Source organism: Grus americana, chromosome 2 (assembly GCF_028858705.1).
Source record: "Grus americana isolate bGruAme1 chromosome 2, bGruAme1.mat, whole genome shotgun sequence".
Lineage (NCBI taxonomy): Eukaryota > Metazoa > Chordata > Aves > Gruiformes > Gruidae > Grus > Grus americana.
In genome coordinates this window covers 76,516,109-76,534,235 of record NC_072853.1, presented here as the reverse complement: position 1 = coordinate 76,534,235, position 18,127 = coordinate 76,516,109, and the positions used below count along the sequence as shown (strand labels likewise).

At 36.4% G+C, this 18,127-nt stretch overlaps 1 protein-coding gene across 2 annotated transcripts in view; it reads right to left on the bottom strand.

Moving 5' to 3' along the window:
• The window catches only part of DDC (dopa decarboxylase), an 81,315-nt gene that overhangs the window by 22,115 nt on the left and 41,073 nt on the right, over positions 1–18,127 (bottom strand). For both annotated transcript variants that reach the window (XM_054817997.1, XM_054817995.1), the window contains 5 exons: positions 17,828–17,971; positions 10,159–10,225; positions 7,992–8,086; positions 6,085–6,152; positions 1,522–1,598 (listed from right to left, as the gene is read on the bottom strand). In XM_054817997.1, coding sequence (XP_054673972.1) covers positions 1,522–1,598; positions 6,085–6,152; positions 7,992–8,086; positions 10,159–10,225; positions 17,828–17,971 — 451 coding nt within the window. The remainder of the gene's footprint in view (positions 1–1,521; positions 1,599–6,084; positions 6,153–7,991; positions 8,087–10,158; positions 10,226–17,827; positions 17,972–18,127) is intronic.

Below are 18,127 nucleotides of genomic sequence, written 5' to 3'. Positions count from 1 at the left end.
AACAACTTCTTATCCAACTGGGGAGATAAAGTTTTCAGGTCAACTAGATGGCCTCACTGAAAGCATCTAGTTTTAAGAAAGGTTTGATCTTCTTCTGATGTTATTTAACCTGGGGAAAACCTAAGGTTATTGTATCAGCACTGTCTGTTTTCACAAGGACATATTTTCACTTTAGTTAAGGTTGTATTATTTCTCCTCAAGATAAGCATTTTTCATGTGTGTTAAGTAAAAGCTAGTGATGGAAGTATGTTTGCTATAACTAGTATTTTTCATTTAAAAAGGCAAAAAAACAGTAAGTATTTTTTCTTAGCAATTCTAGCCTTTGGAGGGTGAACCCTAGCTCCAGAGTTACTACATTTTCCTGTTTATCGCACTGTTCTATATTTGCATTGCTTGGAAATGTAGAAAAGCAATAAAATGCAAAATTTCTGCCAGTTCAGGATAAAGGCATGGGAATCCATTTTTCCTAGGGCTTTTTAGTGAATGGTGGAATTCTGAATAGTATTAATTTAAATGTCAATGAGTTCATAGCTGTAACAGAGAGAAAAGTACTCAGGATACAGTTCTGAACACAGATCACCACCAGCAATTCCAGGAAAAAACACGAGCTAGAGTAAATGGTAAGAACATCCACATGTGATTCAGCCTCTTGAGAAAGTGATGAGGGAACTTGCACCACATGTTGACACTGCACTGCTGTGACCTTATTCACAATTAATCAGTTATTAACCAAATGTGTAAAAACAGGCTTCAGGATGGCAAATGCTACTCTGCAGTTGCTGGGTATGTGCAAGGAGCAGCACTAATCCATTAAGGGGCTTTGTACAGGGCCTGTGATCTGTGAGTTCTTTGTGAGCATTTTGTACAAGACTGATAGATAGCCTGCACTTACCTCCTCCTCTCTAATCAATGTAAGAACATGGGAGCAAGAAGATAATGTCCCAGATAGCTCTCATTCAAAACAGCACAGATATCAGACACAGCTCACCTTTTCTTTGTGGTTTCAGGGGGTTTTTGCTCCTGACATGGGTATTTGAAAATTTGAATCAGAGCTTGAATGTATAGGTAAGAAAAAAGGTCACAGACTTTAGAAACCCTAAAAACAAATATGATCTAGAAAGCATTCTGGGAAAAGATGTGTTGGGGAAGACAGGTTAAGGGACTTAATATACAGCACCCACTATGTTTATCTGACTGCCAAAAGATCATTAAGAATTTTCTCAACACTCCTACAGAGTCAGTGGTAAATCTGGAGCTGGGGAAATCCCAATACAAAAATATAAATATAATGCTTTATAAAATGGCTTTCTATCAATTGCTTTTTTATACCAACTAAAATCTCACTAGATATGTGTTTGCATTTTAATAAGCTTAACTCCTTGGGGCACTTTGAAAATGGATATAGGCTCCTAAAAAACTTAGGTGGTTTTAAGAATTTCAGGTTTCATCTTAAATCCTTTTCTCCATTAAATATCAGTGTGCAAACAAAATAATAATAATCTCATTTAATTATAAAATTACCAGACTCCTGATGGTGATGCTGCAGGTAAAGAGGTTCTAATTTAAAGGCACCTGTTAAATCTGATCTTTTTTTCACCCTGCATAAAAAAAAAAAAAAGAAAGAAAGAATATTGAGAAACTTAAGAATTAAAATTTAAGGGATTAAATTTCCACAAGAAGTGAAGGCAAATGGAATGTGTTTAAACTGGCATATTTCCTGAGCACAGCCGGTGCCATTTTCAGTGCTTTTTCACAGCCATATCAGTACTGTACTTACAAGTAGTTAAGTGTAAGGCTCAGCAGGAACGGGCAGCATGACTGCACGACTGCATATTTAAAAACAGACAAGAAACAGACACAGAGGATCTTTTTATGGTGATAGACACTCACACCAGAATGTGAGACTAGTGAAGCAATGTTAATGTTTGCAGTCAACAGAAGTTGCCTTGAAATTACTGCAGTACAAAGCTGCGTGGGAAGAGCTGTGGCTTCCTAGACACCACGCACAGCCGCGCTGAGGCTCGGTGGATGCTGCCCGCTGTCTCTCCCTGCAGTGATGGCAGCAGCAGCCGCTGGTAGGGCGAGCCACCCTGTCCGGACTCAGGCTTCCCGCTTGTACCACCCTGCCCTTAGCTGGATCCAATATGCAATTACTGGCAGACGTACTACACACAATGCAGAACTGAGAAGCGTACTTTACTATTGCCAGCTAGTGGATGGTGCAACTGGACTGAGGTTCAAAAGCCAATCTGTCGCTTTTAGAGAGAACAAGCTACATTTTGCCAGTGGGTAATAACAAGATTTTGCTTGTTTATGCTTCACTCTATGTGTAAGATTGACTCACCTCTACAAACGATGGGGTTTATAGAGGCAGCAAAAGAAGAAACCAGAAATCAAAAAGGGAGAGACTGCTACATAATTATATTAGGCCCATAAATATTTCACAAAGTAAGCAATAATTATGTCAACATGGGGACAATCTAACTAACAAAAGTCCAAAGCCTTTATGATTTTCTGCACATCCGTTCTTTCTGTTTTTTTAGTGTTTTAATGTAAAATTCTAAGTAAAAATCTAATTTTCAAATATGTTAGTGTGTATGTATAATGCTCCAGTACATACTCCCAGTTTCATCCACATCTAGGCTATGCTCTAAAACATCTTATTCAAACAAAAAGAAGCCCTTCTCTCACTTTAACAGTCAGGAGAGTACCAAGGTTAACAAAGTACTTGCCTTCAGGTATGGAAAGTACATAGCTGAACATAAGTAAGCTTATGCACATGAAAAATAGTAAAAGACATTCAGAATACTCTCAATAAAAACAATTAATAATCTATTTTTGTGTTGAAAATATCCTGCAGACAGAAGGAAGAAATTATTATCTGAAAGCAGGTATAATTAGGGTAGATATTGTGAACAAACCTTAAGTTGTTCTACTGTAGTTTATTTGATATGTTTGATTAATATATTTGTGTTTCAGTAGCTCATTCCATACACAACTAACCCAAGTTACGAGGAATATCATTAGTTGCCTTGTGAGAGCTTCATTCCTTCTCCTTTAATACGCTGTGCTAAACAATGGAACACATAACTATTCTGCAGGAACACCTGGTCACTTAGAAGCTATAAAAAAGCTGTCATTTTGCACTTCCTTGGTGATGTTACTGCTTTTTTAAAAGATGGTGTCTGTTCCATCTGAGGACTTCACGGGTCTTAATCTGGCAACCATGAAAAACTATCTAAAAGGATTGCTAAAATAAGTCCAAAGCCTGGACATCAATGTATATGAACCAGTTGAGCTGCACCTCTATACACCATGTCTATATTTCACCCTATGTATTTAAACTTCTTTACAGTAAGTGCTTGTGTGCAAGCACGGACAGATGTGGTGTTCTTGACTTTCTTTGCAAATACCCCTGGTTGACTGAAGGATCACGAATATATATTTCAAAAATGTCAATGATAAACTGGAATTATTTTAAGGCTTGATGTTATGCTAACAGGCCTACTAAGATCAAGCTTGAGTGGCACAGATTCACATGTTAAGTACTCATAATACAAAATGCACAGCAAAAGTCCTGGTGAGTAAAGTAGTGAAAAATCTGTGGAAAGTGACTGACTTGGATTGCACATCTGCAGCTTTTAACAGCCTCACTCTATTCTGCCCATTTTAAATGAGAGATACAATAACCAAAAAGGTGACTTTATATCATAGACCAACAGGAAAATGTCACTTCCATCTACAGATAAGCATTACCTCTAAACACCTTCCTTCCAAATACTAAAACAATCTTCCCAACCAAAAGTTAATGCTTACACCCTGAAAAGAGCAATAGAAAAGCAAAAATACCAAGACTTTGCAAGTTTATTTTCACTCTCTCTGAAAGAAGACACTTCTTCCTATTTTATAATATTCCAGAGAACCAATTAAACAAGTCAGGCAAAACTGACTGGTAGTTTCAAGGCAAAGTCTCTAAAGGTCCCTAACATTTGAATATGGAAAATACACCCCTCTTGGAGTGGCTGTATTAAATTCCTTTTTATAGGAAATTGACTGCTCTTTTCCCTACATCAACAACTCTGAGAATATTTTACAAAAGGCTTATAATGAAATTGCCCTCAAATCCCAAATGAGATCAGTGCTACATATTGCACTGAGTAGTTAAATAATTACATTATAGATCTAATGGCTAGATTATTTTAATCAGCTTGCAGAGAAAAGAAATGGGAGTGTTTATTGGGGAGGAGCCCGGGTGATTTAGAAGCCTGTCCATCACCGGAACTCAGCTTAATTTGATTCTGAAATGGCGTTCACTGTTTATTGAACTCTCTCCATATTACTACAATATCATAGTTAATACTTCCCATGGATCCTAAGAGGACTACGTATCCTTCACAGTTACTTTTTCTCACCAGGTTCCTTCGTCCTTTATTATTACATTTCACCTTTTCAGGCAGTGTTACAGTTGATAAGAGAGGTGAATTTTGGACAGGGGCCTTAGAAGTAGATGGATGATGGATTTGGCTTCAAGTCAAAGAGTTTAACTTTAAATGTATACTTCATTCTTTATTAAGTGAATAACACCTATATAGAGATGCTTTGCTGAATTGAAGCCTGGATGGCTCTAGTTGTGAACCTTTCACTTTGAGTAAGGAGACATGTTGCTAGGTCTCTTGAGACTCCTTGTAATGGAACGTTCCTACCTATGAAAACATGCATTTTATGCAATAGCTCATCTAAAAAAAAGCTAAAATTGCCTGAGATGGGAACATAAACTGACAGACAGTGTGACTGCATATACTTTGGTTTCCTGGAAAGCCAGATAAAATACTTTTAACATAGTTCCATGGGGTTTTCAGGGAAAGCAGAATTAATGAGAAATTAAACTGTTAGGGACTAGACTCTGGCCTCTAATTATTCTAGAAACATTACAGAGAATGATGGTGTATTTCTCATTTCTGAGTGGTTATTTTGTTAACAATGTCTTTGAGTGATGAGAAAAAGATGGGAAAAACTAGCAAAGGAGTTCCATCATCTTCCTATTTCCATATACAGAGGGAGACAGCTAGTTATATGGTACTTATAAACTGGAGTGCTGGGTTAATCGCTGCCACTACTGATGAATCAGGATCAAAATGTAAGCCATTTATTCTAAGGGAAAGAAAAAGAAACATAATGACTTGGAATATTTGAAGTGCCTGTGAGCCAAAGGTTAACCAAAGGCAATGGCGTGATTACTGTCTCACATTTATTCATCTTTTAAATAAGGTGACCTTTTTCTGGATGATGTTTTAAAGTTGTCTTTTTAACCCTAAGTTTTTCCTTCTTTTTTCATTTTTGCAAATTTCGTTCTATTATGACTGAAGTTAATGTTTTCAGTTATTTTGATAAATAGTCTGAATAGCTGTTTTGCTAGTAAGTATCATTAGTCATGATGCTGGTAGACACTAGGTTCTGGAAATTCCAGTTTGGGACGCAATAGGATCATCTATTATGGGATGGTATTATTACTGTTATCATACTTTGCTTTGTTTCAAAGTATGTCTACTTGGTTTCTACTTTGGCATCTTTTTATATAAAAAAAAGTCATCTGGGGAAATTGAAAATCAGTACAAAATTGCATAAACAGTCCTTTTTGAAAACAGTTGCTTTTGAACAGCCAAATCCCAAGCATTTTTAGAAAGGCTTTTGAAAGAATCAGGGCTCAAACAAAAAGAAATTTTATGGAAGAGAAGAAAAAGCTCTGTTTAGCATGCTGTTCATTGCATTAACATCCTTAAATGAAGTTTTTTCATTTATGTTTTAAACAGTCCCAAAGTGGTGCAAATATGAATCTGCAGACTTCTCAGGATTTCTCTCTCTGGAGCATAGTGCAGAGCTCAGGCCTATTTCTAAATTTGACTTTTTTTGAAACTTGGATTAAATGAAAGAGTGAATTTTGTAAATAATTTACAAGAGTTAAAGCTATCCAGAACTCCTCATTTCAATAGAGAAATGTAAATACATGTCTACTGCTAGAAAGGCAGACTAATTTAACATGTGATTTTTGTCTCTTGTAATGTTTTCTTTTACTGTAATACTTACCACATAGCAGAGCAGTCAAAATTCACCAGGAGCCATTTGTGAGGATTAAAGTTAAATGAATCTGCAAACTGAGAATGGATAAATAAAAAACAGAATTATGAAAGAGAAAAGGATCCATGTGTTCATGATACAACTTTGTCAAATTGTCTGAATACACCTAACTACGAATGAATTCCTGAATTGCAGATAATGTGCATGCTGACGTCACCTTACTTAATAACTATTGTAGTTAAATCTTCATTTATTTTGGGGATGGAATTCAGGCTAGGTGTGCTGCTAGGCTATTGGTATTATCAACATTTTGAGCATTTGCTAACAATTATTTTTTTAGATACATATGTTATGGAAAGTGTATATCTCAGTGTAAAGTTAAAAAAATCTGCGTGCTCAGGAACATCCACTGTGGTTCATATCCCAGTTTCCAATAACCATTCACTAAGCTTTCTATTTCCAAGAATATTAAACATATACACACAAAATTCATACATAGAGGCAAATGATATATTTAGTTCAGAATCTGCATATCACATTCATTCATAAAATTACAACTGACCAGGAAATTACTTTTTTTTTTTTTTTTACTGCCAGGGTATTTTCTTTTAGTAGAAGTCATTTTTTCATCTAAGTCAAAAGAAAAACCAACACAGAATAAGCATTCACAGCACATGTTTATATAAAACATGTAACAGGCCCATTTTACTTGACATATGTTTAGGCGTGGCGTCAGAGGAAACCCAGGTAGGTAAGATGGACGTCGTGTGGGAAAGGCTTCGCTTGTGTTTTGTGTGGTAACAAAGGCAGAAGCCATCAGCCTTAAAACAGAGATGGGGGCCTGGCAGCACCAGGGTCTGACTACTCCATATAGCTCTTTTCAGTTCTCATTTGCTTCTCATAACCTTTCCTGTCATTTGTAAACAATTAACAATTGCTCTCATAAGAGGAGATTGTCTGTCTCTCTCTCTGTCTACCTATCTATGCATCTATCTAGCTATCTCCCTGTACTACGTAAGGTAAGAAACGTATTCATGGTTGTTAAATATTTACTCTTATGACAAATGCTGGCCCAGACAAGGTATGCTGTTTCATTTCCTTCAGGAACCAATAACAATAATTTAAAAAATAGTCCCCCACAGGAAATTACAACAAGCTTCATTTGCTGATAAAAAAGAGACAGAAAGAAATGCTTTATTTGTTAGGGGGGTTTCCCTCCTCTTCTTCATTAGTCACTACCTATCAGTGCTGTGTTTAAACTTCTGGCTTTACCAAACAGTAATATTTTCTCCACTGACATGGAAGACAAGGACTTATCTCACTGTCTGAGGGGAGCAGCAGGAAATTGAAGTATTCTTATCTAAGCAACTGAATGCCAAGTAGCTCAGCGAGGCAGGGGAAAAGGAACAGGAGTGCTGTTGGAGGAATATTTCATTTAGCTCTCTTGGTTATTAAACCCTGTCTGTTTGAGATACAGCTACTGGTTGCATCCTGTATGACTTTCAGGATGTAAGCTAAAACTCAGACATAATGAGCTCATTAATTTGCTGAATGTCTTTTTTTTTTTCTTTCTTTGTGTAATGTTGAATTAGGGTGTTACAAACATGCCTTTTTGGATATTTGTGAAAAAAGTTCCTCTTTTCTATTTTGTAAGACACTTTGTTGATTCACTACTACTTCCTATTCTGAATGACAAAGTTTTAATGTGGTAACTCACATACTCCCAGAATAAACCAGTAAAAATTATATAAACATAAGTGATGTAATAGAATATACAGCGATTTGTAGTGCAAACTGAAGTGTAGCGAACTCAGAGGTTCTAGAAGAGCCACTAATGTTGGATGCATAAAAAATACACATATTCTATGGGAGAGCAAGGTTTTAGCAGGCTGCTAGGGCAGAAACACTTCATTCACCTCCACTCCATTTAAAAGATGCCTGAATTCAGGGCAGATGAATGCACTCCCAGCATAGGCTGCATCAATATGCATCCAGATATTTTCCTTCTTACCTAAAAAAAAAAAAAAAGTAATTGAAGGGGAAATAAATTAAACATCAGATTAAAAAGCTCTATTAATTTGCATGAAACCAAGTGCCTGAGAGCTTTTTCTTTGATGTTATTATTTTTCCAATTTAAAATTAAATTAAGAGATTAAATGTTTCTACCATCTGGGTTTCCGTTAATACATAAAGATGTATACATAACATATTCTTCTTCCTCCCCACTTCTACTGGAACAGAGTCCTTACATGTCTACGTTTATCTTATTAATATTAAGCAGCATAAAATACTAAATTATTTTGATTTAAGAACCACTATAAAATACACTTTTAAAAAATGTATCTAGAGATGTAGTTATTTCTATGGTAATAAAACTATCTACTTTAGCAAGAGGAGCTAGCATTTTAGCTGTGCTTCCCACTTCTAACTCATGAATCACAAACACACATTTCTAAACAGTATTCTTTACATATTGATATATGTGCATGCTTATGAACTACGTGTAGCAAACTTTATTTCAAAGACTGAGACACTTGTGCAAGAGCAAGCATTGAAAGGTTAAGAAAGTGCTAGTTTTGATTAGTCACTGAATGGTTTCTGCAGAAATATTTTAGCATATGAGCCTCATGTATTCTTTGTAATGTAGTATTCACACTCTGCTAACAATTCTGGTCTATGAGTTGATGACTGAAGCCCATGTAACATCTTTACATTGGTCACTACATAGTTCTGATGGGTATTTCCACATACAGACGTATATCCATTCAGACCTGCAGTTGGGCACCAAGTTCATGCTGGAGTTTGCATTCTTGTGAACTACATTTTCTTCTTGCATAAATGGCTGGGAAAAGCTAATAAAATATTATTCGTAACATCCACGACTTTTAGGTTTATTTGAAAACATGTTCAAAGTTCAACTGATTATTTCTTTTTAAATATACTTGGTTTGGGACACTGCCTTTATTTCATAGGACTACTGCTCATGTATATTAAGAAAATTCACCTGCACACAGAATGATTTGAGTAGTGCGTAATCCTTCTGCTGGTCTCTACTGCACTAGCAGGAAATCACTGAGAGCAACTGGTGAAACACACGATTGGTTGCTATACCTAAAAGTATCAGTGTCACTATTTTATTAGGTCAAGTCTATAGGAATAACCTGAATAGCAAAATAATCTCTAGCTGCTAAGCAGACTACTAGAAACCTTTCCAGAAAGGAGGAGTGGGAGAAACTGAGTCTCTGTGCTTGTGCTGAAGGAGAGGAAACCTCACAGAGCAAGTCACCACCACACAAACCCCAAATGTTTTAGGCCCCACCTGAATAAATTAACTGAACATCAAATCTAGCTGTTTTTTCTATGAGGCTGCTTCCAATTGCTTATAGTTATATATTTCCTGTTCTAAATGTACACTTGAATAGATATGGTGCACTTCTGTTGCATTTTCATCAGCCAACAAGAGTGTGCTTTTGACCAAGCCTTGCTGCAGACCAAAGCTTGACTCAACAGACCATAACACAGAAATGCTTATGAAGAGTCCATGACTTGGTCATTGTATTAAACACCCTGGTACTTATCCTGTTTTCTTGCAAGAGGAAGGAAATTGGGGAAGGGAGAGGAAGGATTAAAGAGCATGCATGTAGATTTTTGGTGCATATTTCCCAGCCTTTTATAGTCTTTAGAACCAGACAGAAACAAAAAGCTTGGTGCAGAGGAGAATTAGAGTTCAGCTTTTCCCTGATCTTCACCACTGCTCTAGATGCACTTGCAGGTAGAATGACTTAAAGAAAAATGTTAAAATCTGAAGCACTTACAGTATATTTTAACAGTGTTCCAAAATATGCCCCCCTCCCCCAAAAAAACCCAAAAAGCACCTTGAGGCAATGGCCTCTGTACTCTTTAACAGTCTGAGAATGCAAGCTTGCTGCTTGACCTAATATTAGAAAGTAAACTGTAACTGAAGGTCTCATCTATAAGTAGCCCGATTGAATTTGGACACTGACACTGCGTAATGACCTGGAAATGACTTAGCATGGCTGAAACTGGTATCTGCAATTTTAGAAAGTAGCAGCAAAGACTTACAAATAGGACCCAGTTCTAACAGTTTGTCAAAGGAGCAGCAAGGTGTGGTTCCAAGTGTTGCACAGAACTGCAGAGCCAAAAAGACAAAGGCAAAAAAAAAATTTGAGTGTTACAGCAAAGAAAATTATCAAATGAAAAAAAACTGTCTGCAAAGGCAACAATAAACAGAGAGAATAGTTGATATAGGGCAAAATAAATTTATTTTAGCCAATACCTATCCTTCAGTAGAACTTTCGAGAATCTAATTTTTTTTCCAAAGCTCCCATAAGCGTCCTTTGAGACAGATGCATAAAATCGAATGTTAATATAAAATTGACTGGTAAGTAATGTAATATAGTCCCAGTATTATATTAATGCTATATTTTATATATTTTCTATGTGTTCCACATGCTTATCATGTGGTCCAATACTAGCCTCACATATGCAATTATGATTAAAATTATTTGCAGTTTATGGTATGTAAGCAAGCTCTGAACTTTAGCAGCTTTAAAGTGCTGGAATTCCTGTTGACAGAGTGCATCATAAAACGTTAATGCCTGAATTAAAGAACCACAGTTCTGTAACAGAGAATTGTAACTGATTTGTGCTCAATGGATCTGCAGCCTGGGACCTGTTCACTCGTAGCATGTGTTCACTATTAGGTTTGCAAGACTTTTTTCCAGAGCAACTTTTCCTCCCAAATTCATCCTAAAATGTTGGAATTATTCTTCCTTCATTCTCTTAATGTCGCATTTAATGTATCCAGCTGCATGACCAGTGGGCCAAAAGCTGAAGGTTCACAGTAGAAAAATAATATAACTAGGTGATAATGAGCTATGGCAATTTACTGGGAATATGCACAACTACCAAGTGCATATAAGTGCTTCCAGTGGTTCCTTCTCTACATTGGACTTCTCTGGCTCATCCAACATGCCAAGTAATATTTTCTATTTCTCGAGCGTCTGCTTAGTTTGTGCAATACAGTAGGTCTTCTGCTATACTAGAGAATGTCCTCATTAAGAGCAGCATGCGTTGTTGTCATTGCTGCCCTAGCTGTGGAGCTGTGGCAGAGTGGGCACAAGCTGCCCGTGCCCCGCTGAAAGGTGCAGCTGGTGGCTTGAGTGTGTGGGACGGGACGGGACGAGCTCTTGGCCTGTTCTGTTACAGTCATCGTGATGTGAGCAAGCACTTCTGTAGCAAAGGATTTTGCTCATGTTTACATTACCTGATGTGGCCTTATCTGCTTTCAGCTTTTACTCACTCTGTCTAGCACAACAAGCTTTCTACTTCTGAGAAAAATAATTTCATGTTATTATGCCAGTAGCAGATTTTTTGCCAAAATCCTATAATCTGTTTTAGCCTAATATCACCTTTCAATTGCCAACCATATGCTCTTTTCTATTCTTCTAGCTCGGACATTCGCATGCTGTCTCTCCTGCTTTTCACTGATACCTGGTTAATTCTAGGAGTTCTCACTACCCAAAAGTTAAACGATGCCAGCTTTTTCAGGAGAGTCTTTTTCCCTTCTTTTTTAAAAGGTGATACACATTTGCACTAAGTATTTGTGCTCTAATTAAACAGACTGCTTGACAGCTACCAATATTTTACCCTTTTATTTGTTCCCTTCAATGCTCATCCTCATCCATAACTTGTCATCTGCTTTCAAGCTAGAGATTTTATTGACTTTTTCACTTCTACCAGCTATTGAATATTGGAGACTGCTACAGTTCATCTACGTCACATCTTGAAGCAGGTCCTGTACGCGTCTCTGGACTAAGAGTTTGTTTTCCCTCTGGGGGTTTCCTAACTAGTCCTCCCAATAACTTATGAAGTTTTAACATGTTTATTTATATTTGCTTTTCACATTTCCCACCAAGCATTTTTTTTCTTCTTTTCATTCTATGAGATAAGTGGCAACAGCACACTAGAAAGGCCTGACATCTTGGAAAAAATAATCTGATTATGAGACAAAGAGTTGGATAAATGTGATGGGATTTTCATTTGCAAGTTCCAAGTTTTTTAGAGAATTCATGCAAAGTGAGAGATGGTTGTTTTACTATTTATTAAACTAGATTTTTCAAAATCTCTAGGAAATCCCACGCTAACATAAACATCCAGTAAAAAGGGTAGGTGGATATGTATTCAAAAAAACAGAAATTTTAAATGATACATCCCAAGAATATTGAACTAATTCAATAATCTATTGCTAGAGAGGTAAAACTTCTCATTTAAATACACTTTTGAACATTTCTGCATCCATATTATACCATATACATCAGAGATATTTTAAATTGTTGTAGGGAGCTGAATTTTTCTGTTTAATGGAAAGTACTCAGATAGTACTCAATTCATATAAATTTATGTACACTCTTAGAGAAAGTCATATCCTGCTTTTATATAGGGCAGACCTGATTAAATGTAGTCATATAAAACCCTGAAAACATTTTATCCCTGACAGCGCACATGTTCTCCCAGCTTCACAATTACAGCAATATTAATAACTATAATCATGTTTCATTGCACCTATAAAAAATATTGGCTATGGGAAAAGTTATTATTAGAATAAGAAAGGAAAAATTCAGTATTTTTTCCATATCAAGCTACTAAGAACCTGAGTTTGAAACAAGTACAGTTCTGAAAATTAGAAGCACATTGAATACATACTTAATAACATTTTGCTGCTAACACATTTTTCCCTCAAAATAATCTAATCTTTATCTATACTGGGCCTTCCCATATTCCTGAGACACATAAGAAGAACAGAATAATTACAGTGCCTTGAGGTACGTTTATGACTTCTCTGGAAGTTTAATCATCCTTTGAGGGAGGTTGCTTTAAAAAGATCGCTGGATGTTTTTTTAAAAAAGAATAAGTTTGTTCCCTATATTTTACTAAGAGGGCATGCATGTATGGAGTGAAAATATATTTATTGCATTATTGTCTACCTAAGATGTCCCCTCAATCAGGAGAAACCTGCATGTCATCTTTGGCTGAACTACAGATCTACAAATTGGGTCACAAGAAATGGAGGATACTGTGATGAAAATTCTACTTTTTCTATACACATATATAATAGGGGTTAACCCATCGGCTTGGAAAATACCCAAATAAAGAGTGCACTATAGACTTAGCTCTGCTTTTATACATATATTTTATGAAAACATGGTGTGGACTATCTGACAAGATTAGAGTGAAATTATCTTGGCTAGTCCAGCAATTAAAATAATGATGGAGATTTCACAACAGAAAGTTACACATTATTGTTATTAGCGGTTTACTGCAGTTAAAGTATTCTCCTTCTAATCAGGATAAGGAGAATGTTGCTTCAATGAGAGATTGTATGAGTTCAAACATATGTTTAGTTGTTTAAATAATGGCTTATTCTGTAAAGTATACCTGTTTCTAAAAAAAATTTAAAAATTGTTGTCCTCTCTGCAGGTGTCTAAGCCTCAAAGCTACTTGTTTTCATTCTCAGAAACCACTTAAAGCAACAGCATCTGCTCTTGTCAGGACTCTCATTACCCTGCCTCAGTCACAATGAATCTAACTCAATTTGTAACCTGTATAACACCGGCAAAATCACATTTGTGCAAAGGGCGGGGGACAGGCTGCATCACAGAAATGGGACTGATGGCTCAGCGTAGCCTGCGGGCCTTATCCTTTTCAGGCTGTGCACTTCAAATTGGACTCAGCCCTGGTTGTGAATACAAAGCAGCTAAAATGCTTGCATCAGTCATCTCATGTATTACTTTCCTGAAATCAAGAGCTATGTCAGGGAACATGCATGAATCTTTATGATGCCTGAGAGCAATGACTATCAATCTTTTCAACTGGAAGACCTCCTACAGCTTTTGGAAAAGATGTAGACACATTTCGCACGGTTTCACTGCAAAGCTTTTCATTTGTAATTAACTAAAATGAGGCACAACTTTCAATGTTCTCTTATTACTTTTATTTTCTCCTTCTCAGCTTTTTGCCAGCTTGCACTCATGAGAATGTCTATGGCTTGAAGAAAACTGCAACAGTTTACTAAACCACCATTCGGAATTTTATGAAAAAGCAATCTTTCAGAAACTGTGGGTTAAGAAACATCACCCTAGACATTGGTACATTTCTCAAGAATACTTATTCCAAACGGGAATCGGTGGTCTAAGTGTTAAACATCTACTGAAAAGATGGCTCCTCTGTCAGTCTAATTCTGATTTATTGTTTCCCAAGTGAGTCCGGATACAAACAGCCTGCTTCTTAATATCCTGCAGATCATCATTTAGAAGAGTCATTTCAGCTAGAATCAGAGAGATTTCATGCTGAGCCTTTGTTCAGCAGCAAGGTGATCATGTTATAGCAGTTTTATACTGGATGAGGTTATTGAAGTATATTGTACTATATGTATGCCAGCTGCAATATATCAGTGTTGATTTATGAAAGACAGCATAAAGCTCATGGCCACTTACACACATTCAAGTGAACAAGGCTTGAATGCAGTGGACCTTACATCTGAATCTAGCAGTGCTTAACCTAGTGGTCTGCACATTTGAGTACCCTGGTCAACATTCACCCAACATAGAAGCTGGGAGCATAGGGCCCAACTGAGAAAGGCATTTACGCACGTGCTTAACCACCGGTTAGTGTTTATCATTAATGAAATGGACGTGACTTCAGCACATGCTTTATAGCTCCCCCTTAACTGGTGGCCAGATGAAAGGCTGCATATCAGCCACACTTTGAAATTGCTCCTTGGTAAATCATGGCAACTTTAGTGCCTCAACACCTGACATGGCTCAGTGCTTTGATCGTAAAGTCTGCTTGCTTTACTATATGAAAATATCTCTGTTTCAATTTCTGCAAAAGTATTTTGAAAGAGACAAATTAACACAAGTCTGAACTTAGAAATAAAAAAAAGGAAATAAAAGTAGGGGTCTGGGTACACTAATTGGCAATAGCCTTTACTGAACAAAATAGTATACATATTACTAGTGCTAAAAGATATCGATGGTGGATGGTCTCATTTTAAAGACAATGCCCCCCCCCCAAAAAAAGGCTGACTGCCAAATCCTATGTACATGAAAAGCAAACCTATAATTACCAGATTGCTGTAATGAGAGAACCTGTTTCACATCAAGCAAAACGCACCCCTGATTCTCCACACACCTCTCTAAGCAAAGCACTTCTATCAAATTCAGTATAATGGTTCCTCATTTATTGATTAAATATAGGAGGAGAATCATGCCTACAAGGCATTGTAATTTGCTTGTATTTTCTTTTTAAATCCCCCACAAAAAAAAAATTTTTTTTTTTTTTGCTGATAAGGGAGACTGCATCAGCTTGGATGTAACCAGGATCTCTTCATTAGGAATGATATCTCTGCTGTCTCTTCAGGCAGAATTTCTTCTGTTAAACTTTTTGCTTTGATGTTGAATCACTCCCCTTAGTGAAGGATCAGTGAATACAGGGAGACAAGGAATAAAGTGGAGTAAGGTGTTTCCTTGGCAATGTGCATACCTTTGTCACCAGAACAAAATAAAATAGCACCAAATTACTCAAGAACAAAAGAAATGGAAAGGCTTTTGAAATCTGCAAGCCAGAAAAGGGAGCACTAACACAGTGCATGGACTGCTGCTCAGCATGACAGAGAATTAACACACCTTTTGAGTTAAGAGGCCAACCATAAGGATAATGAGATCTAGTTTAATCTAAGCTGACATGTTTTATGTATACAAATAAATGGAAGACCTGGCACAGGCCATATTAACTCAGGCAGAGCCTCTACTGTCTTTGAAAGCCTGTTTTGCACAGCTAAGCAAACAGAGAAAGAAAAACAACAGTTAATTCTCCCTTTGTAAAGGTGTAACTGAATGCATAAACCAGAATTTTTTATTTCTTCTTGCCACACATAGAAAAATTAATAAGGAATGAATATTTATGAGGGGCAAGTTGCATTTTTTTTGTTAATGGACAAAAGATGAGGAAAAACACATTAAATTTGTAATTAGTGTGCACGGAGATGTGATATAGTGCTGTACTTGTAATTTTTTAAAATTAACTTTAACATAAACAAGTAGAATCTTATATAAGATATTATGAGCTGGTACCACGTAACAGAGAAATAAAACATACCTTATGGCACATTTCCACTTCAATAGGTGCAGCCCACAGGAGAAAGTTCATTTAGGCAGCCTTATAGATGCTTTGTTTCTCAGTCATGGTCTTACTATATTGCAAAGCAATTGATGGGATGTGCTTGGTCATCCCAAGGATACTCGCTAGTTCTAGGCAGGCTAGAAATTAGCAGCATTCTGCACACATGGAAAACACTTTTCCCCCTAGTCATCCTCATACTACATAAAAACAGACACTAAACTTTAATAACAAGAAGAGTAAAAAGATTACATTTTCAAAAGAGCTTGGTGAAATTTAAGCTTCTTTGTCCTGTTTGGCACTTATCCATGATTATAAACAAGCTTAATCTACTAATTCTTCTGAAAACAGCTAATAGAAATTTAAGTCACATTAGCCCTTCTCAAAATGTTACCACATGAAAGAAAACAAAAAAATCGTCCTCAGACATGACTTTTCAGGAAAAAAAAGGGACATATTTTTGACTCTATTAAAAAATCCCATTTCTAAAGCTCTCGGTTTTCCTCCAATTTTTCTTCAGTGGAGGCCAATAGAAACATATTATTGGTAGCATATTATATCCCTTTATAGATCTATACAGATCATGGTCTATATCAAGTTTCGTAGAGGCATAATGCTTGGAAATGAGCAAAATTTTTTGATGGTGTACAAAACCACAGCAGAGGTTACTTACTCCATGAAAAAACAAATGGTAAACTCTTGCTTTAACTTGAAATAATAAGATGGTGTTCTGAACTGATAGGAGGAGTAGATCTGATGAATAAGCAAATATTCTTTTCAATGAGGTACTTATCATGGTAGAAACAAACTTTAGAACAGTATCCAATCTAACACTGTTTTGTGTCAAAAATTGGGGGATTATGAGCTTTATCTCCTGAGATACAAACATTTGCTTTTGTTGGACTGCTGTGGAAGCAGGAATCTCTGGAAAGGAAAGCGCACAGATAACAAGAAATTATGTCAACTTTAAACTCCCACAGCCAGACTGCCTATAGCTCACCTGTTAGAGATAAGTCACATACTCACAAATACCTGTCTGACAACATCTGATCTTGCTGATATTTGGGGTACGTTATAGAGGTTGATTTCTTTGCTAAAGTAGTGAGGAGGAGAAACTATTTTTTCTTGAAAATACTTAAGTTTGAGATACAATCATTTAATTTATTGCCTTTAAACTTGTTTCATGTGTGAGCTAGAACTTGAAAAATAAAAGTATACTTCTGTGAAAGAGGCAGTTCAGAATTCAAATGTTAGGAGATTATAACATTGCAGGATTACATGCAACTACAAAATTCACCTGCATTTATTCAACTGTCTAATATAAGTTTAAGTCCTTTTAAACCATCATTTTTGCTGAGAAGTGCAACCAGCTGCTCAAATGAGTTGCTTATACTGCACAGAAAGGTGTGTGAAGAACAGTCACGGAACCTGTCCTAATATTCTAGCTAGGCTGCCTATCAATCCCTCTGTTAGGGATGAGATCATCTACTCATGTCAAAAATAGCTTTTCAGAAGCAATAAATCTACTGATTAATTAAAATCCAGTACTCACAAAGAATGGGATAAGACCAGAAGTTTTGTCTTCGTCCAAAACTTTCTTTAAGGCTGAACCACAAACACTAAATGTATCATCTGAAGAAACATTTTTAATCTTCACACCACCAATTAACGCAGCCCTTTCCACTGATGAATGAGCCTAGAGGTAAATGGACAAGTTTTAAGACAGATACCTTTTATTGGAATGTAAGAAGTTTGTTTGAATTCGAAAACAAAAAATAATTTCTTTCAAGTAAAGCAATACTTGAGATCCTTTGACTGTTACTGGTATGTAACATATATGTACCTCTCCCTC